General features: G+C 44.8%; 3 protein-coding genes and 2 long non-coding RNA genes across 5 annotated transcripts; all 5 read left to right on the plus strand.

The window, feature by feature from the left end:
- Positions 1 to 3,827: 3,827 nt before the first annotated feature.
- Positions 3,828 to 5,520, plus strand: LOC139377358 (uncharacterized). The gene is made up of 3 exons (XM_071120382.1): positions 3,828 to 4,134; positions 4,580 to 5,179; positions 5,392 to 5,520. Exons 1-3 carry the CDS (start codon positions 3,867 to 3,869, stop codon positions 5,424 to 5,426), a joined length of 903 nt encoding a protein of 300 aa, XP_070976483.1. The 5' UTR covers positions 3,828 to 3,866; the 3' UTR covers positions 5,427 to 5,520.
- A 3,879-nt stretch (positions 5,521 to 9,399) lies between these two features.
- LOC139375757 (uncharacterized) lies at positions 9,400 to 13,331 on the plus strand. Its single transcript, XR_011627841.1, has 4 exons — positions 9,400 to 9,467; positions 9,670 to 9,838; positions 13,024 to 13,077; positions 13,167 to 13,331. It is a non-coding gene; the product is annotated as an uncharacterized lncRNA (long non-coding RNA).
- Positions 13,332 to 14,842: 1,511 nt separating this feature from the next.
- On the plus strand, positions 14,843 to 17,175 carry LOC139377036 (streptococcal hemagglutinin-like). The gene is made up of 4 exons (XM_071120100.1): positions 14,843 to 14,911; positions 15,216 to 15,956; positions 16,075 to 16,487; positions 17,155 to 17,175. The coding sequence occupies exons 2-4, from the start codon at positions 15,227 to 15,229 to the stop codon at positions 17,173 to 17,175; spliced, it is 1,164 nt and encodes a 387-aa protein (XP_070976201.1). The 5' UTR covers positions 14,843 to 14,911; positions 15,216 to 15,226.
- Positions 17,176 to 17,381: 206 nt separating this feature from the next.
- On the plus strand, positions 17,382 to 19,086 carry LOC139377359 (uncharacterized). Its single transcript, XR_011627999.1, has 3 exons — positions 17,382 to 17,463; positions 17,599 to 18,504; positions 18,989 to 19,086. It is a non-coding gene; the product is annotated as an uncharacterized lncRNA (long non-coding RNA).
- A 45-nt stretch (positions 19,087 to 19,131) lies between these two features.
- LOC139377037 (uncharacterized) lies at positions 19,132 to 21,024 on the plus strand. Its single transcript, XM_071120101.1, has 3 exons — positions 19,132 to 19,876; positions 19,953 to 20,147; positions 20,300 to 21,024. Exons 1-3 carry the CDS (start codon positions 19,147 to 19,149, stop codon positions 21,022 to 21,024), a joined length of 1,650 nt encoding a protein of 549 aa, XP_070976202.1. The 5' UTR covers positions 19,132 to 19,146.
- The last annotated feature ends 1,458 nt before the right edge of the window (positions 21,025 to 22,482 follow it).

Here is a 22,482-nt window from a genome sequence, read left to right on the forward strand (position 1 = left end):
TCAGTCCCTGGGCAGATATATACAAACATTTAGCTTCACAAACATTTCACATAAAAAATTAAAAAAGACAGGCCTACAGTTAGCTATTAAAAATATTGACTAGTCAGACCATTACTCTGTTCCAGCTGGCTGATAGGCATTAGATTGCTACTGTTTGGCATCGCACAGATCATTTCCGACTAATTGTCTCAATCAATGGGAGAAGATTTCAAATAGATTAATGGAGCAAAAATTGATTTAATTTAATAACAAACACTTTCTAAATTCAAACGAACCCCTTGCAACTAGACATGGACGTTTAGAAGACATTGGTTGTCTTCCAAGTCGTGAATTGAGGAGTATTGCCAAGTTAATTCTTTGGGATCGATGTCCCTTCCACAGGACGGTTGAGCTAACGTGGGCTAATGCAATTAGCATGAGGTTGTAACTAACAAGAAATCTGATATTGGCAGAAAGATTAACAATAATGTTAAGCTAACAGCACTGCCCAATTTAAAGTAGCCATTACAGTGAAATGATACCATGCTATTGATTGAGGAGAGTGCACAATTTTGAGCATAAAGTTATTAATAAACAAATTAGGTATATTTGGGCAGTCCTGATACAACATTTTGAACAGAAATGCAGTGGTTCATTGGATCAGTCTAAAACTTTGCACATGTACTGCTGCCATCTAGTGGCCCAAATGGGCAGGAATAACACATTATGGCCTTTTTCTTGCATTTCAAAGATGATGGTACAAAAAAAATACAAAAGAACGGTTGTTCTTTTTCTTTGTATTATCTTTTACCAGATCTATTGTTATATTCTCCTACATTCCTTTCAAATGGTACCAAGAATATGCATATTCTTGCTTCAGGTCCTGAGCTACAGGCAGTTAGATTTGGGTATGTCATTTTAGGTGAAAATTGACAAAAAAAAAAGGGGGCGGATCCTTATTAAGTTTGGTCTCTGTGCTATGCCAAACATTAAACTACTTGTAACTACGAATGAAGCATCACATTAGCCCGTTACAGTTTGTTAGCTAGCCCACAGGTGCTTTACAGTTAAAAGTTAAATACACCTTTGTCGCACTAAGCCAATAGTGATGGGAATTTCCGTTATATTATTTGATGTAGAAATACCGGCATGATATACTGTCAGATGAGCTATCTGGTAGTTGGATCAAATGCTACATCGTAGCAGGCCAACTGTACGTGTGCGTGACAACATTATTTCGCAGCAACAATACACCCGCCATTATGACGCAATTATTGAGTGATCATGTTATCGCTAGTAGCCTTCATTACTGCTCTCAGCGCATTGGACAATTATTGGAGTCTATCAATAATGCATTGGACGAGCGCGTTCATTACATTTAGTCAGTAAATAAATATTTGAACGACTTTACTCTTGTGATTTGGAATTTCGTGCGTCTACGCTTGTGTTCATAAGCAGCAAGATGCCTTATCCACATAGAGTGGTGAATATTCCCACGGGATTCAAGGACTTGCTTGAGGGAGTGAGCAAGGCTGTGGTGAAGTATCAACCGGAGAGTATCCCCGCCTTCGCAGCGGGCTTCTTCAATGCGCTTCTTATCTTCAGAGACGGTAGGCAATGCTGTGCCTGATTCCCCTGTAGTAGACTACACTAGACTGATTGATGCATGTTAATAGTTCTAGACACCTTTTGTTAAATGACCTAATCACGTTGCATTGTGTTTCACAGAGAAGCCAGGCATGCCTATCCATGAGCTTATTAAAGAATTCAGGGCCACAAAAGGCTCTCATTGTAAGTTACTTAATTTTTCTCATCTCTTGTTTGTTGTTTAACAAAACAGGCCAATCAATTCTCAACCTATCGGTTGTTGTTTTCATATTGTAAATCATAATGTGCACTTTTGCTCGTTTGCAGTCTACAGGAAGAAGAATAAAGCTGTACAACCACAAGTACAGCCGCAGGTCACTGTCCAAGGTCCTGAAAGGTCCCCCCATCCCAAGCCAATCCCGGAGTGGGAGGCAGGCCCGTTGCTAATGGAAGCTAGATGTGAGGATGTCAGGGAGCCTTTCTCCTTCATCTCTAGTGACCAGCCCTGCAGCAGCCGAGACATCCAGGCTATGGATGCAGTGGCAGGAGCTTCTACTGACGGTGGCCAGAACAAGTTTGGCCTGCAGGTCTCTGCTACCACCATCACACTGTCCCCAGGGCCCATCCCAGCAGACATTGCCCAGGGCCTGGCCCTGTACCGGCGCAAGATTTACCTAGAGTCGTCCCCCCGGGACTCTCCTCCACTCGGGGCTTCCGCCAACAACTCCTGTGCGCGTGTCCATTCGGCCCTCTTCGAGCGGGTCTTCTTCAGCGAGATCAGCCAGGAGTTGGATGCGGTGCTTATCCGGACTGGCGTGCTCCCATCAGAGTCCCTGATCATCGTGCAGACAGAGCATGTACCCAAGATGATTGTGTTCCAGGCTCATCCCCTATTGGCTGAGAACGCAGCAGTGGCTCCGCCTCCGTGTGACGTCCCTGTCAGGTATAAGTGCAGCTGTGCCTCAATGGTGGGCGCCCTCGAAGACGTGGTGGCACCATTGGAGATGGCCGGTGCATCTCAGCCTAGCTATCCCATCTGTGAGAGAGCAGGTCCTGTGGTGGAGAGACTAGCTGCAATGGTCGCTGAGCCTGAGGAGTCTCCAGCCCTTGGAGACAAGGTTGTACCCCTTGAGGTCCACTCTGCACCAGTCGAACCCCAGGAGATGACACCCTCAAGGCCCTCCATCCCAGTTGGAACACTGGAGCTCCCTGTTTCAGCCCCTGCTGTGTCTGACTCCCCTGCTGTGTCTGACTCCCCTGCTATGGCTGTCCAAGAGGTGCAGATTAGTTTGACCGATCGTCCTCTCTCAGTCATCCTACACTCCCTCTCTGGTGCAACTTCACCATCCGAGACAGCAGAGGATGTGATGCTGGTTCCTATGGTAGTGTCCCCTCCTGAATCAGTCAAAAGGGTGGTGAGAGAGTCCTCTGATCTTCTGTGTCCTCTTCCTGCAGCGACATTGGAGACTGAGTCTGTTAGTGTGATTTGTCCCCCTCCTTCTCCAGTGACTGTGCAGATCCAGTCTTCCATTCTGGCTTCTCCCCTTACTGCTGCAACCGTGGAGACAGAATCCTCCAATCGGATTTGTCCTTCTTCTGTGGTCAGTGTGGAGACTGAATTGTCCGATATGCTATCTCCTTCTGCTGCAGAGACAGTGGAGGCCGAATCTTCTGTTTTGACCTGCCCCCATACTGCAGTGACCGACGACTTTGTGGCCCCTGTTTCTGTGTACCTTCCTGTTGTGGCACCAGAAGAGACCGGTGTCCCCAGTGTGCAGCTCCCAGCTCCCGCGCCTGCCTTGACAGAGGAAACTCAGTGCCAGTCTGCTTCACCATGCCTACCCACCCTCACAGCCGCAGGAGAGTCCAGAACCCCCTTCTTGGTCTACCTTCCACTGCCTGCTCCAGATCTGGCTAAGACCCCTGGTCTGTTGTGCCAACTCGGCCTGGGACCAGAGGAAGCCAAGAGCTTCCCTTTCCTGTGTCTCCCTATTTCTGACATCCCCAGGACCCCAAGTCTTGTGACTGCCAGCCTGGCTCCAGCTCAGACTGCGGCTGTGGCTCCTGCTGCTGCTAAGGATTTACCAACGACCAACCTCCCTGGAGTGACAGATATCCCCAGGACCCTGAGTTATGTGGCGGCTGGAGCTCAGGAGCTACCACGGCTCCAGAGCTATGCGGCCAGCACCGCTGAAGTCCAGGAGCCACCGAGGACCCCCAGCTATCTGGCTAACACCCTTGGAGTTCAGGAAATACCACACAACCCCAGCTATCTGAAAAACTCAGCTGTCTTCCAAGATATGTGCTTTATGTGTCCCTCCGTTACCGCCTCCAATTTGTCCAGGAACAATAGCTTTGTGCACTCTCCGGCTGCCATGGCTCCACAGCAGCTGATTAGGGGCCCGTGTATGATGTCTCTGTACCCCCAGGGAGGGCCTGTGATGGGCCACTGTACCCAATCCCCAGGACAGTGTCCTGCGTCTCTGCAGCAGCAGGCTGGCATGGCTCCGCTCAATCACGGACAGCAGACCAACACCAACTTCATGCCCATTTGTTCTCAAGGGCCAAGTAAGATATTTACATGTATTCATTTCACGTTCAAACCATTGCACTGAAGTCAATAGATTTGAGATTTTGTTGTGAAATTAGCTGTACATTTGTTGGTTCATAGCTGTGAACTTGGAAAAGGAATCCGCATAAGGGGAAACTGTCCGCCTCAGCACCATTGTTATTGTTGTGGTTTTGTGGACAGTGATTTGCGTCGAGCAGTGCAAAATGAAATAATTGCAGTACATATTCTGCTGTTCTATTGCGCTTACAATGTCTGAGGGGGAAAAACTGTTTGTTGTTGTAATACCCCAAAAGGACGTGTCAGTTTCACCATTAAGGATTCCAGCTTTAATTCATCTATAGATTTTACCTTTACATTACAGACATAATATACTGTGGGATTTTTGTGAGACTGCTATCATGCCTTATAATGTATTTTTCTTCTCCCCCTCTATCTCCTCAGGCCTGTGTAGCTGTCTCGGCAGAACTGGCAGCCACTGGCGCCTCTGTCACCTGACGCGACCCGAGTCCCAGGCGAGGGTGGGCGGCATGATCTGCCCCTACCAGAACTCCCAGACCATGATGCACTGCAACAGCCTGGATCACATGGCCAACATCCCCATGTACCAGGACTGTGGCCACTACTCTAGCAGCTGCCACCTGCTGCCACCGTGCTCCCAGTCGTCCCACAGCAGCCTGCACACCCACTACGTGGCCGAGCCCCGTTGCTCTGCTCACAACCTGGGCACCTCCTTCGTCCAGCCCCAGAACTGCTCCTCCGACCCCCTCTTCCACTACCCCCAGCAGTACCACCTGGTGGCCACCCCCTCCCAGGAGAGGCAGCAGGCCCTGTGCCCTCTCCAGTGCCCACTGCTGCAGCAGCGCCACAGCTCCCTGCTCTTCTGTGGGCACCAGGGGGAGCTGAGCAGGCTGGGCTCCTCCAGCTGTGTCCCTGCCACCAACCAGAGACAGAACCAGGGAGGGGTGGAGCAGAAGAACAACAACCCCAGCTGCGTATCGCTTCATAACAAAAGATTAGACACGAGCGCAAACAACAATCAAGGTAGCTAAACATGTTGCCACTATGAAATGTATGGTTGTGTTTTAGATTTCACTTTGACTTTTTTTGTTTATTTCTGGATGAATGTCAGGGCTAGCATCCATGCTTACCACGTGGTTATTATTAAAAGTTGAACATATGGCATTAAGTGGTTGAAGAAGCTATGTGTTTTGGTGTTATAGATGAAACTATGCTCTCTCTTTTTCTTGTCATAGGCTGCGTCATGAACTGCAATCCCCAGGGCAACTAATCCTGTCTTCACATGAGAAGGACCTTATTTTTGCAGTTCCCCAATGTCTCTATTGCATTCTTTTAAACTGATAATGAGGAATAAATATACTTACATTGCATGAATTTCGATAGTGCACCGACCCTCAATCAATCACTACAAAAACATACAACTTAAGGTAATTGCAGCTATGTAAAGGCAGTAGATGGAGGGTAAACTTCCACATTGATACAAAAGTTTAACAAAGATTCGGTATTGGGCTGTTGTTTAAAGCTAGAATCCTTAGTCGCTACATCAATTTTTGGACTATAACTTATAAATCCCTCTTGAGCTTAGTTCAACTGTCGTACCCCATCAGAAACCAAAATATAAGCTTGTTCTACTCAAATGTTTGTAAACAATGTAAACAAACACTTTATACCCTCCAAACATGGTTCAAACTATAATTTTGATATCACTGATGGTTAGTCCTTACGTCAATGGCTCTGTCTATGAATTTGAGAGAGGCATGGAGAAATGTAACCAATCTCTCAACTTTTTACCAAAACAGTGGCGAGGTGACACTTTGTTCTATTTTTAAACAAAGGTTTCTAGCTTTAGGACCACTGTTTCTATGGAATGAATAGAACCATTGCAACACTCACAAAATGAGCCATAATGTCACATCCATGTTGCATAGTGACAGATTCCATGGGTGGAAGTGGGAGTAAAACTAAAATAAATAGAAAATCACCATCAACCTTTCAAATCTGACTTAGACAGTCTGGACTGACTGAGCCTAAGGCCATGTCATCCTTCTAACATCTGCTCAGTTACTCGTCAGAACTCAAAATGACCTGTTCGCCAGGTTGTTAGGACATAGATCCAAATGTTGCATGGGGTAAGGAATGCATTAAATAGAAAAGCTCAATTAGCTTGCAGGTAATGTTAGCTATTATACATGTTGTTTGTTTTCCTGCTATTGAAGCTCATCACAACATTATTTGACTATCTAATGAGAAGATGTTAGAGCAACTACACCATATTATTTAAAAAGTACAACCATACGGTAGACAGAAAGTGATATACATTGTTACTTTTGGCTAAGTTGTGGTGGATGAGCTAAACAATGGAACATTGCCCGTGTCTGTCGATTTCCACCAACAACAACAAGCAAAACTCTCTATGCAAGTGCCCACTACCAGTTACCAACACCAACAACAAGCAAAACTCTCTATGCAAGTGCCCACTACCAGTTACCAACACCAACAACAAGCAAAACTCTCTATGCAAGTGCCCACTACCAGTTACCAACACCAACAACAAGCAAAACTCTCTATGCAAGTGCCCACTACCAGTTACCAACACCAACAACAAGCAACACTATCATTACCAGTGCCTACTGACAGTTCAATGAAAAAGGATTTCAACTCTACAGTCTGACCTTCAACTCCCACTGAGCCAAAGTACAGTCCACTCAATCCAACTGGGACAACAGCTGGTTCAGAACCAAAGGAGAGAGTCAAATCTCCCCAAACATGACAGCAGAGGAAATAAATAAAGAGGTCAATCGAACTCAACCTAAAAAATGGAATCACCAAGGAAATGTGTGGGGTAAAGATCCCGAACATATTCTCATTCATTCCTTTACACTTGTGTGTTTAAGGTAGTTGTTGTGAAACTGTTAGATTACTTGTTAGATATTACTGCACGGTTGGAACTAGAAGTACAAGCATTTCGCTACACTTGCATTAACATCTGCTAACCCTGTGTATGTGACCAATACAATTTGATTTTATTTAATAATGTTTAATTAATGTTTACATACTGCTTTACTCGTCTCATGTGTTTATACTGTATTGTATTCTACTGTATTTTAGTCAATGTCACTCCGACATTGCTCAATCTAATATTTATATATTTCTTAACTCCATTCTTTTACTTTTAGATTTGTGTGTATTGTTGTGAATTATTAGATACTGCTGCACTGTTGGAGCTAGGAACACAAGCATTTCGCTACACCATAACATCTGCTAAATATGTGTATGTGACCAATACAATTTGATTTGTATTTCTATAGTCATTGATGCACACAAAACACAATCTTTTACAGTCACATCCCCAAAATGTCTTTCTTTTTCCGCCAAAGCCGAAAGACTCAATGTGGCAAAGTCTATGATGAGGAACTGCTGAAGTATGAATACAAAGTTACCTCCAAGGAGGATGGTATTTCTAATGCCCATGTGGACAACAAGTGAACAATGTTACAGCTCCGTCAGCCATGGAGCAGCAGGTGAACCAAACCCTAGAGGCTGCAGCTATGGAGCTAGGGGCACTGGTTGGCAACATGGTCCCCACCTGTTCAACTAAACAACAATAATGCCAACAACACCAAACACGTGGCACAGGCATCCCCCCAGGCAGTAGCAGGTCTGGCATCCACTGAGAAGAAGACTGCTGAAGGTATGTGTCATCTCAGACTCAGAAACCCAACTATCTATGGTAAACTTACATCTGCTTTGCACTAGTGATCTGTGTTCCTCCCCCGCACTGTTTTCCCCACAGTTGTTCCACAAGTCAAACCTGGCTCAGCAGCGATGTTGGCCAGCAGCAGCAGTGAGGCCAATATTTCTGGACAGGCCTGTGCTCCCCAGCATTACGCACACACCAACCAGGAGGTGGGATATGTCTGTGCTACCATACCCCCAGAGATGCCCTGCTACCCCAGATGCCCCAGAATTACCAGGCATACCCTCCACCATCATCACCCTGCTTCCCAGGCCAGTCCTACATATGCCAACTATATGGCAAAGTGGTATATTGTCCCCCCGGTCAGCCAATGCTGCCCTGGTGTCATCATCAGCTCCGCTGCCACTACCCCAGTGCACTCACCAGCACCTTAGCCTTTCTAACAGCTGCATGCAATTGGCACCAACCATGGGGTGCTCTTGCCAATATGGAGGGCAGAGCCCTTCCTCACTGTGCATCCCTGTGCTTGTCCTCTCCAGACAGTTTGGCTCCCTTCACTACAGGTCCAGGCAGAGACCCAGGATGGCCACAGGTGTGCGCGGATGCAGGACCAAGTGCCAGCCCACACCCAGACAGGTCCACTGCACTTCCTCTTCCTGCAACGTGAATGACAGCTCCGGCTGGGCTCCAGAGCTTGCTATCCAGGTCTCCTACAGTATGGGAGTGTCACAAACCACAGCCCGGTCCCTGCCGGGGAACTGAGGTCCATGTATGTCCCTGTCCCGTGCCCCATTGAACAGCAGAGAACGGATTCCCCAGTACAGCGTCCATAATGTAGCGCCCCGACAAGGAGGGTTGTTCCATTGAAGGGGCAGAAGGAGAATAGTCCATTCTCGTCCAAATAAGGCAGAAGTATGGAACCAGTTATTCTAGGAATGGATGGCTGAGAGTTATTTGATTTAATCTCCTTAATTAAGAAAACATGAACACAGTGTATTTGGTGCATATTCATAAGAGGATAAGTCTTCAGTTTGATTACATTTGGCCTGGAAGCTTTTGTTAATTGGTAGTATAATTAAGCTAGTGAAGATTTTTTCGTTTAAGGCACACAGAATATTGTTCCTCAGTTAGCATAAAATAAACATTTCTCAGGTGGCTACATTTCAGTAATTTTTCTCATTACAGACACCCAGACATGGACTGAACACAAAGCCCTACAACCTTACTTTGCAAATAATTGTTCACTCCTCTTTAACTGAAAATGAAAGAGAGTGTGTTAAAAGTGTGGGTTTTGTATGCTGAAAGAGTGCCAGGAAAATAATGGCTGTGCTTATGCATAATTACATAGGCATGATTTCTTCTTTTTTTTTGCTGCTGCTGATATGGCGTGGCAATTTGAATTTATTTGAATATGTTATTTGGTTTAAATGGATTCGGCTAATATTTTGTTAAAGCTAGTATACTGAACAAAATGCGCAAATATTGCTTTCATTTTCAAGTTAGCCAAGGCTTTAGGGGAATGCCATTGTGACGTCATGAAGCCGCGGAGTTTTACAGCTTGGCTTTGAAATGGATTGTAGTCCTCGTTGTTGGCTCAAGAGGTCATCTGCCATGGTACATAGTCTATGTTTTTACTATTCTTAAATATCTGATTCAGTTTCGAATAATCTGAATATATATCTAGTTATACTTGTGTGGGATAATAATAGGCTTAACCAACTGGCTGTAGACACATGAATGTACAGTAGGCTATGCATGACACATTATTATCAGGTAAACAACTACCGCAGCTAAATCATAAACGGTACTTTTCCAGATGGCTTCTAGGAGTACGCTTCACTTCAAGCCCCCATTGACAATCATCATCACATACGGGCTGAAGAGTTGGCTAGAATGTCTTTGCAGAGCCATACTCATTGAGGGACCAAGGCAGATACCGGAATTTATTGCTGCCTATTGCGATGAGCTGCTGGAATTTAGAGAACGTGAGTCCTGTGGATACTTAAAGGGGCAATCAGCAGTTTAAACAACAATAAACAGTTAACCCCGCCTCTATTCGGTCAAAAGCTTAGGGATAGGGCTAGAGAAATGTAACCACTCTCAAATTCATAAACAGAGCTATGGATGCAAGGCCTAACCAGCCATGATATCCAAAGTATAGTTTAAATCATGGTTTGAGGCTATATAGTGTTTGTTTACATCGACTTTGTTTCCAAACTTTGGAGTAAAAAAAAATGGGTTCTGATGGAGTGCAACAGTTGAACTAATCTCATGAGGCATTTATTCTTCAAGAATCAATAGGTACATACACTCCCCTACGTATTTATTTGGACAGTGAAGCTAAAAGTTATTATTTGGCTCAACGTTTTAAATATGTACAGTACAGAATGTCACCTTTTTATTTGAGGGTATTTTCCTACATATCTGTTTAACCATTTAGAAATTGAAGGTCTTTTTGTATCTGGTCCCCCCATTTGAAGGTGTTATAAGTATTTGTACAAATCCACAAACAGTATATGTGTATTAAAGTAGTAAAACGTTTTGTAGTTGGTCCCATATTCCCAGCACACTATGTCTACATCATGATTGTGACTGCAAACTGCATTTGCAGTTCGTTTTAGTTGTGTTTGGGATTATGCTGTGCCCAATAGAAATGAATGGTACATAATGTAATCTCAGAAACCTTCTACATTAATGTGGATGCTACCATGAGTATGGATCATCATGAATGAATTGTGAGTAATGATGAGTGAGACAGTTAGAGGTACAAAGATCATACCCCCAAGACATGCTAACCTCTCACTATTACAATAACAGGGGAGGGTAGCATTTTATATCATACCCCCAAGACATGCTAACCTCTCACCATTACAATAACAGGGGAGGTTAGCATTTTTTTTTTGGGGGGGGGGGGGGGGGGGGGTATGATATTTATACCTCTATAACTTTCTCACTCATTATTCATTCATGATTATCTGTAATCATGGTAGCATCCACATTAATGTAGAAGTTTTCAGAAACATACAGTACCAGCCAAAAGTTTGGACACATCTACTCATTCAAGGGTTTTTCTTTGTTTTTTTAAAACTCTTTTCTATAATGTAGAATAATAGTGAAGACATCAAAACTATGAAATAACACATATGGAATCATGTAGCAACCAAACACGTGTTAAACAAGTCCAAATATATTTTATATTTGAGATTCTTCAAAGTAGCCACCCTTTGCCTTGATGACAGCTTTGCACACTCTTGGCATTCTCTCAACCAGCTTCATGAGGTAGTCAACTGGAATGCATTTCAATTAACAGGTGTGCCTTGTTAAAAGTTAATTTGTGGAATTTCTTTCCTTCTTAATGCGTTTGAGCCAATCAGTTGTGTTGTGACAAGGTAGGGGTGAGTATACAGAAGATAGCCCTATTTGATAAAATACCATTTTATAGCAAGAACAGCTCAAATAAACAAGGAGAAACAGGAGTCCCATCATTACTTTAAGACATGAAGGTCAGTCAATCTTGAACATTTAAAGAATTAAGCGCTATGATGAAACTGGCTCTCATGAGGACCGCCACAGAAAAGGAAGACCCAAAGTTACCTCTGCTGCAGAGGAGAAGTTCATTAGAGTTAACTGCTCCTCAGAAATTGCAGCCCAAATAAATGCTTCACAGAGTTCAAGTGACAGACACATTCAACATCAACTGTTCAGAGGAGACTGCGTGAATCAGGCCATCATGGTTCAATTGCTGCAAAGAAACCACTACTAAAGGACACCAATAAGAAGAAGAGACTTGCTTGGGCCAAGAAACATGAGCAACGGACATTAGACCGGTGGAAATCTGTCCAAATTTGAGATTTTTGGTTCCAACCGCCATGTCTTTGTGAGACACAGAGCAGGTGAACGGATGATCTCCGCATGTGGGGTTCCCATCGTGAAGCATGGAGGAGGAGTGATGGTGTGGGGGTGCTTTGTGACACTGTCTGTGATTTATTTAGAATTCAAGGCGCACTTAATCAACATGGCTACCACAGCATTCTGCAGGGATACGCCATCCCATCTGGTTTGCACTTAGTGGGACTATAATTCGTTATTTTAACAGGACAATGACCCAACATACCTCCAGGCTGTGTAAGGGCTATTTGACCAAGAAGGAGAGTGATGGAGTTGGTTGGAGGCTGGTTGGAGGTGCTGTCAATTTCTCTAAAATGATGTTGGAGGCAACTTATGGAAGAGAAATGAACATTCAACTCTCTGGCAACAGCTCTGGTGGACATTCTTGCAGTCAGCATGCCAATTGCACTCTCCCTCAAAACGTTGGCATTGTGTTGTGTGACAACATTTTAGAGTGGCCTTTTGTCCCCAGCACTAGGTACCCCTGTGTAATAATCATGCTGTTTAATCAGCTTCTTAATATGCCAGACCTGTCAGGTGGATGGATTATCTTGGCAAATGAGAAATGCTCACTAACAAGGATGCAAACAAATTTGTGCACAAAATTTGAGAGAAATAAGCTTTTTGTGCATATGGAACATTTCTGAGATCTTTTATTTCAGCTCATGAAACAACACTTCACATGTTGTGTTTATATTTTTGTTCAGTCTTCTTTGTATCCCTTATTTATTCAAGTGTTTCCATTATTTTGCCAGTTATCCGTACAAACAGTGTACTGTACATTTACTGTACATTTCTAAATGGTAAAACATATGTATGAATATACCCTCAAATAAAAGGTGATATTCTGTACTGTTGCCTCATATGTAGCAACTGAATATTGTCCCTTTAGCATGTGGACTAATGTAGATGCCTACATTATGTTTACAAACACATAAAAGTAGTCCATGTTTAAAAATGTAGCCTAGCTTTTTTTGTAGACCCTAATATAACTTTTGAGCCTGGTTCCTCTCTAGGTTTCTTTGTAGGTTCCTACCTTTCTAGGGTGTTTTTCCTAGCCACGGTGCTTCTACATCTGCATTGCTTGCTGTTTGGAGATTTAGGCTGGGTTTCTGTATAGCACTTTGTGACATCGGCTTTATAAATACATTTGATTGATTGAAACAGTGGGATAAATGTGGAATTCATATATGCTATGCCCCTAGTTCATTCTAACATTTTAAAGGCTGACGTTACCTAATTAGAGTGGAACAAGGAATGAACTGTATTTCCTTTTGCTCAGGTAATCCTTTGATGGATACCAAGGATGTTACACATCTGTACCAAGAGATACGCGGTAAGGACTTTAAAATGTTTTAAAATTAATACAGTTGAATGTCTTGCACACATGCCTCACAATTTCCTAAATTTGTATTTTTTCAATAGAGGCAAATTATGTCGAAGACTGGAAAGCTGCCATAGACTTAATGCACAGGCAGCTCGGCCCACAGTATTCACTCGGAGAGCCTGCACCTGTGCACTGCGACCAGATGTCAGTCCTCCTGGCTGAGGAGAACCTGTCAGTCAGCCAGAGGGTCAGCCCAAGGTCCACCCAGGAGTCCAATGTCCCCTCCAGTGAGCCCATGGGTGGGCCAGATAAGCAGGCTCAGTCGCTGAGCAGTCCCCCTGGAGGAACCCACAATGGAGATGACGTTGGAGGTCAATCCAGCCCAACCAAGCTTGGAGATCAACCCAGTCCAGCTGTGGAAGAGGAAGAGGCCCAGGCTGGGCTGGGTTCTGCCGTGCAGTCAGCCGTGTTCCAGAGATCTCCGTCAGGGGACAGTCTACTGGAGGCCAACCACTCTGCGGTCCTGATCAGCACCGCCAGAGCCCCGACCAACAACACCGCCATTGTCTGCTCTAAGAATCTTCCGGAGACCATTATCTTCCACAGCGACAGCCATCTAGCCTCAGGTGTATCTTCCAGGGGTAGTTTGACCTGGACTCTTTCGGGTGGTGAGGGGAATAAGGTTTGGGTAAATGACCCAACAGACGGGATGTCTGATGATATGGTGGGGTTCCACAAAGTGCCCTCAATGGACAGCCTGTCTGCCTTGAGTAATACCTCTTTAGCTGCTGAGGAAAAAGTGGATCAAGTGATTTCAAAAAGCAGCATAGAATTCTCACTGGAGAATGTATTGTCTGGCTCTCCATCCTTTGGGGAAGTGGCTACAGCTGCAGCTTTGCAGCAGGCAGAAACTTATCAGATAAGATCTACCATTGAACTTACAGAGAAAGTATCCTCCTCAGAGATAGTGGGAGCCAGAGCAGCATGGATAGAGTCGTCAGTCGGGATATCTAGTAGAAAAGAGAGTGTAGGGAGAACAGCAGAGACACCAGAGAGACACACATCTCCCAGAGATTCACCCAGAGTATATTCTCTTCTGTCAAGTATGCTATTAATCTATACTATAATGTAGTTTGGTACAAACTGTTTAGGGACAAGATATGACAAGATACATAGTAATGTTTAAACCCTTTGCCATTGCATCCTCTATCCTCACAGCTCATTCTGATGAATCTCTGAAGGGTACAGATAAATCATCCATCTCCAGCCTGACCAGGGTTCCTTCTGCACCTCGCAGTGAGAGAGGGAAAGAATTAGCCATTTCACCTCAATCCAGTCTGGCCAGGGTTCCTTCTGCACCTCGCAGTGAGAGAGGGAAAGAATTAGCCATTTCACCTCAATCCAGTCTGGCCAGGGTTCCTTCTGCACCTCGCAGAATTAGCCATTTCACCTCAATCCAGTCTGGCCAGGGTTCCTTCTGCACCTCGCAGTGAGAGAGGGAAAGAATTAGCCATTTCACCTCAATCCAGTCTGGCCAGGCTCTCCTCTGCCTCTGTAGATGAGAGAGCAGCTGAATCAACTTCAAGAGAAGTCTTCAGAAATGTGGAGGAGCTACTGGTGCCTCCAACTGCTTCTGTTGGCAGGGCTTCAGCATTAGTGACTGCTGCAAGACATTCTGAAAGTGCTTTATCAGGAGGAGCTTTCTCTGAAACAGAACTAGTGGATGCAGCACACAGAGTGTCCTCAGTCAGGATACCCAGTAGAGAGAAGAGTGTAAGGAGAACATCAGAGATACCAGAGAGACACACTTCCTCAGTATCTCCACATGCATCTTATGTGTCAGGTAACAGAATACACATTTTAGTCATTTAGCAGATGCTCTTATCCAGAGCAACTTACAGGAGCAATGAGGGTTAAGTGCCTTGCTCAAGGGCAGATCAACAGATTTTCCACCTAGTCGGCTCGGGATTTGAACCAGCAACCTTTCGATTACTGGCCCAATGCGCTTAATCACTAGGTTACCTGCCGCCCAGAGAACAATGTCTCTATATCACAGTTCTAAAAGGAACATAGTCACACATGCATTACAGCTTCTCTATATCGCCGTATCTTCTGTTGATTTGAAAAGAAATGTCTGTGTTTTATAGAGTGCCCAGTGATGTTTGAAAAAGAGGACTGGCGTGTAATCACCATTCCCTCTGCTCCAGTGAAGAAAGCAGTCAAATTCAACCCCTCCGAAGAGATCTCACCTATTACTTCACCCAGCATAGATTTAGCCTGGGAGGAGCTTCTACAGACATCAGAATCCATCGTTGATAAAGTAGCCTTCAAGACTTTAGAGATTGTAAATAAACAATTACAATGCTCATGGAGGAAGATCTCTGAAATGGCCCCATCAGACCCTGTGGTTGTCTCACAGTCTCAAAACGCACTTTCTTATGATGATCTCTCTTACTCGCCTTCAGCTATGGAGGAATTCTCTACTGCCTCAGCAAGATGCTCAGAAGGTGATGTCACTGAAGGATTCTCTACTGCCTCGGCAAGATGCTCGGAAGGTGATGTCACTGAAGGATCTCGCTCTGGAACAGCAGTAGAGAGTGAAGCAAGCTCTGTGAGAGAGATTTCACCAGCAGTGACTGCGAGGTGTTCTGCCAGTGACGTATCAGATCGAGTTCCCTCTGAAACAGCAGTTTTGGGAGCAGAAGCGTCATCAATGGAGGAGTTATCCGAGTCACCAACTGCATTAGTCTTTGAGGGTGGGATTTCACCAGCGGTGTTGGCCAATGATGTATCAGAAAGAGCTCCCTCTGAAACATCAGTAGCGGGAGCAGAAGCTTCAGAGAGACACGCATCTCTCAGTGTATCTCCACAGACTTCATTTGTGTCAGGTATGTGTCACTTCCACTTCCTCTCAAGGTAACTTCCAAGCACAATTTTCTTCAATGTTTTTAGAGGAACAAAGTCAACTACTTTATTTAACATAATTTATTTTGTCTCTATCCATAGCGCATTCTGAAGAATCACTGAAGGCTACAGACTTGTCACCTCCATCCAGCCTGGCCAGGATTCCCTCTGCATATCTCAGTGATGGCGTGTCACCAGCAGTGTCTGCAAGATGTTCTGCTAGTGACTTACTAGAAAGAGCTTCCTCTGCAACAACAGAGCTCAGAGTGATCCCCTCTGCACCACGAATGGATGCGCTTTTGGTATTACCAGCTGCTTCCGTTGTTGGGATTTCAACAGCAGTGACTGCAAGATCTTCAAGAGGGAGTTTTGCAGAAAGAGCTCCCTCAGAAACAGCAGTGGAGGGGGTAAAATATTCTGAAAGTGGTTTATCAGGAAGAGCCTTCTCTAAATCAGAACTAGTGGATGCAGCACACAGCGTGTCCTCAGTCAGGATACCCAGTAGAGAGGAGAGTGTGAGGAGAACAGCAGAGACACCAGAGAGACACACATCTCCCAGAGTATCTCCACAGACATCTTCAGTGTCCGGTACAGTAGTCATCCAATCTCTATGATATACTTCTAATGAGGTCCATGTTACTATTCCTGGTAAAATGTTTAAGAAAATGTCAGTGTAACATCACAACATACAACAACAACAAAAAATCTGTCTTTCCTCAACTCAATGGTGATGTTTGTTTCTACAACAGCTACAGGATTGTCATCTAAGTCCAGCCTGTCTAGGGTCCCCTCTGTGTCTCTCAGTGATGGTGCAGCAGAGTCCGTCTCTATGGAAGTCGTCTCTCATGTGGAGGATATTTATAGAGCAACATCAGTGGAGCAGATTGTTTCTTCAACTGCTGCTGTGGTCTGCATTTCACCAGCAGTGTCTGCTCGATGCTCCTCAAATGACATGTCTGGAAGAACTTGTTTCAAAACAGCAGTAGTGGGAGCAGAGATACCAGAAAAACACGCCTCTCCAAACGTTTCTCCACAGACATCGTTAATGTCAGGTAAAAGTAATTCATGATTTATTAAATACATTAAGATTGCTGCATTAGTAAGGTCCATATCACCTTTTCGGTAAAAGTGGGAAGTTTAAAATATTGTTCAAATGATTTACTTTGTCTCCCCCGTCTCTAGCTCATGTTGGTGAGTCTATGAGAGGTACAGACATTTCACCTAAATCTAGTCTGGACAGGATTTCCTCTATTGGTGAAAGAGCAGCAGAAACATCTTCTAGAGAAGTGATGTATATGGAGGAGAGGCATAAAGCATCAATGGCAGAACTACCAGGGCCTCCAGCTGCTGTTGGAGCTATTTTACAAACACTGTCTGCTAGATGTTCACTAAGTCACATGGCAGAAAGAGTCCCCTCGGAAACAGTAGTAGAGAGAGACACATCTTCCAGTGTTCCTCCTAGGGTTTCTCCGCAAACATCTGTGAGCTCAGGTAACGTTTTGAACTATCTTGAATGAAATGTAAGGTTGTTATGTCAGTATTGCGGGCAAAATGAATTGTGACATACCACAGAATACTTCAATCTGGTCTGTCTTTTCACAACTCATGTTGACGTTACTCCAACAGCTACAGGCTTGTCATCCAAGTTCAGTCTGGCCAGGGTTCCCTCTGTGTCTCTCAGCGATGGTGCAACAGAACCAGCTCAGATAGACAACGAAACACTGTCAATGGAAGAGCTTATGACGTCTCCGTTGTATTCTCATTGGTCACCAGCCGGTTCGGAAAGTGACTCATTAGGCTTAAGAGGAGCTCCCTCTGAAACAGCAGTGGATGGAGCACACAGAGGGTTCTTGGTAAGGAGACCCAGTAGAGAGGAGCGTGTGACGAGAACAGCAGAGACACCAGAGAGAGACACATCTCCCAGTGTTTCTCCACAGACTTCGTTTACAGGTGTTGTTTCTGATGTGACAGTTTTCTACAGAGATTCATCTGTGGGAGAATTACATCTTTCTCCATCTGTTGGCGAGGAACTTGTGGTGGAGGCTTACGAAGTACCATCACCCGAGAAGGAGACTCCATCTGCTTCAGTTGGTGGACCTTCATCAGTAGTGTCTGCAAGATATACTGGAAGTGGTTTAACAAGAAGAGCTTTCTCTGAAAAAGAAGTAACGAGACCAGAGACACCAGATAGACACACGTCTCCCAGACTTTCAGCTAGAGTTTCTCCACAGTCCAGTCTGACCAGGATTTCCTCTGCACCATCAATGGAGGAGCCACAGATGTCTCCAACTGCTTCTGTTGGTAGACTTTCACCAGCAGTGTCTTCTGTAAGATATTATGGAAGGGGTTTATCAGGAAGAGCTTTCTCTGAAACAGAACTAGTTGATGCAGCACACAGTGCCCCCTCAGTCAGGATACCCAGTAGAGAGGAGAGTGTGAGGAGAAGAGCAGAGACACCAGAGAGAGACACATCTCCCAGAGTGTTTCCTAGATCTTCGCAAAGAGTTTCTCCACAAACCTCTCTCCTATCAGGTACAATTGTCATCCATACTCTGCAGAAAGGTCTACTAATAAGATATTATAAGATTGTAGGGGGGAGGGCCTCCCGGGTGGCGCAGTGGTTAAGGGTGCTGTACTGCAGCGCCAGCTGTGCCACCAGAGACTCTGGGTTTGCGCCCAGGCTCTGACTCCTGTGGCGGGCCGGGCACAGGGCACGCTAAGGTTGCCAGGTGCACTGTGTTTCCTCCGACACATTGGTGCGGCTGGCTTCCGGGTTGGATGCTCGCTGTGTTAAGAAGCAGTGCGGTGTATCGGAGGACGCATGACTTTCAACCTTCGTCTCTCCCGAGCCCGTACGGGAGTTGTAGCAATGAGACAAGATAGTAGCTACTAACAATTGGAGACCACAAAATTGGGTAAAAAAAAATATTTAAAAAATTGTTGGGGGTAAAAATGGTTCAAACTTGTAAGGTGAAATGTAAACAATATGTGCTTAATTTTGTGTCTCTATCCACAGCTCATGCTGGTGAATCTCTGTCTGGTACAGATATTTATCCACAATTCAGTCTGCCTAGGATTCCCTTTGCACCATCAATGGACAGACCCACATCTCCCATAGTTTCTCAAAGAGTTTCTCTACAATCCAGTCTGTCCAGAATTCCATCTGCACCATCAATGGAGGAGCTACTGGTTTCTCCATCTACTTCTGTTGGAAGAATGTCACCAGCAGTTTCAAGAAGATCTTCAAAAAGTAGTTTATCAGAAAGAGCTCCTTCTGAAACAATCATAAGATATTCTGAAAGTTGTTTATCAGGAAGAGCTTTCTCTGAAACAAAACTAGTTGATGCAGCACACAGTGTCCCCTCAGCCAGGATACCCAGTAGAGAGGAGAGTGTGAGGACAAGACGAGCAGACACACACACATCTCCCAGAGTTTCTCCTAGAATGTCTCCCAGAACTTCTCCTCGATCCAGTCTGGCCAGGATTCCATCAGCCCCATCAATGGAGGAGCCACTGGTGTCTTCAACTGCTTCTGTTTGCAGGATTCCACCTGCAGCAACAGTGGAAGCAGCACACAGAGGAGAGAGTGTAGCGAGAACAGCAGAGGCACCAGAGAGTCACACAACTCACAGAGTTTCTTTCAGAATATATCCACAGACATCTAAGACAGGCGTCCTTTCTGATGTGGCAGTTTTGTACAGACCATCCATGACTGCAGGGTTTTGTCTTGAGGTTTTAGACACGGAGTCTGACCAGGTGAATACGTCGGTGAGTGACATCACAGCACAATTTCCCTCTGACACTGCTGCAATGAAGACAGTACACAGAGAGTCCTCAGGGAGGATACCCAGTAGAGAGGAGGTTGTGAGGAGAACAGCAGAAACGCAAACATCTCATGCAAATGGTAAATATCAACTTTCTGAAATATTATTAACAGAAACCAGACTATTTTCTAAACATTTATCTTCCTAATCGCATAGCAGTATTGGACAACAGCACACAGGTTTCACAAACTGCAATCCGCCTTTGTGAAGAGGTGAGTGCCTACCCTATAGAAGTGCAGCAGGGGACCCTGGGACTTGAAGTTTATCTAGGAGCATCTCCAGCCAACGTTGTTGGGCCTCAAAACACGAGAACTCAAAACACACGTTCACAGGGTGTGCAGACTAGTCAAGGTAAATTTATCCTCAGAATACAATAATTAATCTTTAATAATTGTTCAATCATTGTGTGTGCATTGAAGTTATTAGGGGATTTTTTCCCCCTCCAATATATTTGTGGAAATTAGGATGTTCACTTTTGATGTTGCATTCTATTCTCATATTAGATTATCATGGCGCGCCCTCACAGAGCGTTCCTATTGGCGCAGGACGCGTCACTCCTGATGCTCAGCCTGCACGTGAAAATTACACCAATCAGGTCTGGACACTTTACCACTTGGCCAATGAGACAGAAGAGGGCACACTGTCCGCTAAAGTTATCTCCCAGCCTCCATACAATGGTAGTGCTTATATTCGCAACTTTGGGGCTGGACATGTGTTACTGGCTGAGAGGTCCCCTTCCCCTCAGAAATCTGACGCCCAGTCCTGGAATGGCCAACCCAGACAACAGCCCCAGCCACCACCCTTCCTAATGAGCCCAAGAAGGGCCTTCATACACAGGGCACAGTCCTCCACCCTACCTCCTCCTTCTCTACCCCAGCCTCCAACCGTCCACAACCAGGAGATCAACATCCCCAACTTCTTCATGCATCCCCAACTTCTTCCTGTGTCCCCAGGCAAGATCGTTCGTAGCATTCCGACTGCGGTGCAGACCAGGTCGAGGTCTGCTGCGGTCCGGGCAGGTGACCCCCCGGGGTACCTGTCATTCTCCGTTCCCATGGAGACGGTGAGCAGAGGATCTGGTCAGGGCGGTCAGGCCCAGTTCTTTCAGGTCATCAGTGACGAAGGGAACACTGTTTACTCTCCTGCTCTCATGCACATTTTCACCACAGAAGAAGAGGAACAGGAAGGAGACAGGAGGCAGCCAACTAGTGCCACATTTAATTGGTAGGGGACTGTTTGGTGCAGGGTTTCTCAAACTCGATTTTTGCCCGAACACTACAAAGCTGATTCAAATAACCAACAAGTTTTGATTATTTGAATCAGCTGTGCAGGGCAAAACTGAGTTTGGGAAACCCTGGTCTAGTGAGTATCAATAAATACATTTGCATATCATAACAAATGTTCTCCCTCTTCATATCATAACGAATGTTCTCCCTCTTCATATCATAACGAATGTTCTCCCTCTTCATATCATAACGAATGTTCTCCCTCTTCATATCATAACGAATGTTCTCCCTCTTCATATCATAACGAATGTTCTCCCTCTTCATATCATAACGAATGTTCTCCCTCTTCATATCATAACGAATGTTCTCCCTCTTCATATCATAACGAATGTTCTCCCTCTTCATATCATAACGAATGTTCTCCCTCTTCATATCATAACGAATGTTCTCCCTCTTCATATCATAACGAATGTTCTCCCTCTTCATGTATTAAACAAACAAAAAAACGTGTGTTAAGTGAGCAGTTAGGCTGATCTGAAGCTGAGAAATTAAGGACATTCAAATCAAATGTGTGTCACATGCTTCGTAAACAACAGGTATAGAATAACAGTGAAATGCTTACTTACGAGCCCTTCCCAACAATACATTTTTCCTCAAGGGAAAAATACCAGTAGTACCGAGTCGATGTGCAGGGGTACGAGGTAGTTGAGGAAGTATATACAGTGGATTCGGAAAGGATTCAGATCCCTCAACTTTTTCCACGTTACAGCCTTATTCCAAAATGGATTACATTGTTTTTTCCCTCAGTCTATACACAATATCCCATAATGACAAAGCAAAAATGTTGACATTTTAGCTAATTTATTTTAAAAAATAAAAACATTTCACATTTACATAGGTTTTCAGACCCTTTACTTAGTACTTTGTTGAAGCACCTTTGACAGCGATTACAGCCTCGAGTCTTCTTGGGTATGACACTACAAGCTTGGCACACCTGTATTTGGAGAGATTATCCCATTCTTCTCTGCAGATCCTCTAATGCTCTGTTAGGTTGGATGGGGAGCGTCATTGCACAGCTCAAGTCTCTCAAGAGATGTTAGATCGGCTTCAAGTCCGGGCTCTGGTTGGACCACTCAAGGACATTCACAGACTTGTCTTAGAGCCACTCCTGCCTTGTCTTGGCAGTCTGCTTAGGGTGGTTGTCCTGTTAGAAGGTGAACCTTCATCCCAGTCTGAGGTCCTGAGCAGGTTTTCATCAAGGATCTCTCTGTACTTTGCACTGTTCATCTTTCCCTCGATCCAGACTCATCTCCCAGTCCCTGCCACTGAAAAACATCCCCACAGCATGATGCTGCCACCATACATCACCATAGGGATGGTGCCAGGTTTCCTCCAGACGTGACATTGGGCATTCAGGCAAAAGAGTTCAATCTTGGTTTCATCAGATCAGAGAATCTTGT

The sequence above is a fragment of the Oncorhynchus clarkii genome, chromosome 20 (assembly GCF_045791955.1).
Source record: "Oncorhynchus clarkii lewisi isolate Uvic-CL-2024 chromosome 20, UVic_Ocla_1.0, whole genome shotgun sequence".
NCBI classification, from domain to species: domain Eukaryota; kingdom Metazoa; phylum Chordata; class Actinopteri; order Salmoniformes; family Salmonidae; genus Oncorhynchus; species Oncorhynchus clarkii.

Excerpts from the sequence above, each read along its gene's own strand:
- LOC139377358 (XM_071120382.1), top strand. The coding sequence starts at position 3,867 with ATGTGCTTTATGTGTCCCTCCGTTACCGCCTCCAATTTGTCCAGGAAC. Across the intron at positions 4,135-4,579 it reads CATTTGTTCTCAAGGGCCAA|GCCTGTGTAGCTGTCTCGGC; the intron begins GTAAGATATTTA and ends CTATCTCCTCAG. Across the intron at positions 5,180-5,391 it reads GAGCGCAAACAACAATCAAG|GCTGCGTCATGAACTGCAAT; the intron begins GTAGCTAAACAT and ends TTCTTGTCATAG.
- LOC139377037 (XM_071120101.1), top strand. The coding sequence starts at position 19,147 with ATGGAGGAGCTACTGGTTTCTCCATCTACTTCTGTTGGAAGAATGTCA. Across the intron at positions 19,877-19,952 it reads GCAAACATCTCATGCAAATG|CAGTATTGGACAACAGCACA; the intron begins GTAAATATCAAC and ends CTAATCGCATAG. Across the intron at positions 20,148-20,299 it reads GGGTGTGCAGACTAGTCAAG|ATTATCATGGCGCGCCCTCA; the intron begins GTAAATTTATCC and ends TTCTCATATTAG.
- LOC139377036 (XM_071120100.1), top strand. The coding sequence starts at position 15,227 with ATGTTTGAAAAAGAGGACTGGCGTGTAATCACCATTCCCTCTGCTCCA. Across the intron at positions 15,957-16,074 it reads ACAGACTTCATTTGTGTCAG|CGCATTCTGAAGAATCACTG; the intron begins GTATGTGTCACT and ends CTCTATCCATAG. Across the intron at positions 16,488-17,154 it reads TACCCAGTAGAGAGGAGAGT|CTCATGTTGGTGAGTCTATG; the intron begins GTGAGGAGAACA and ends CCCCGTCTCTAG.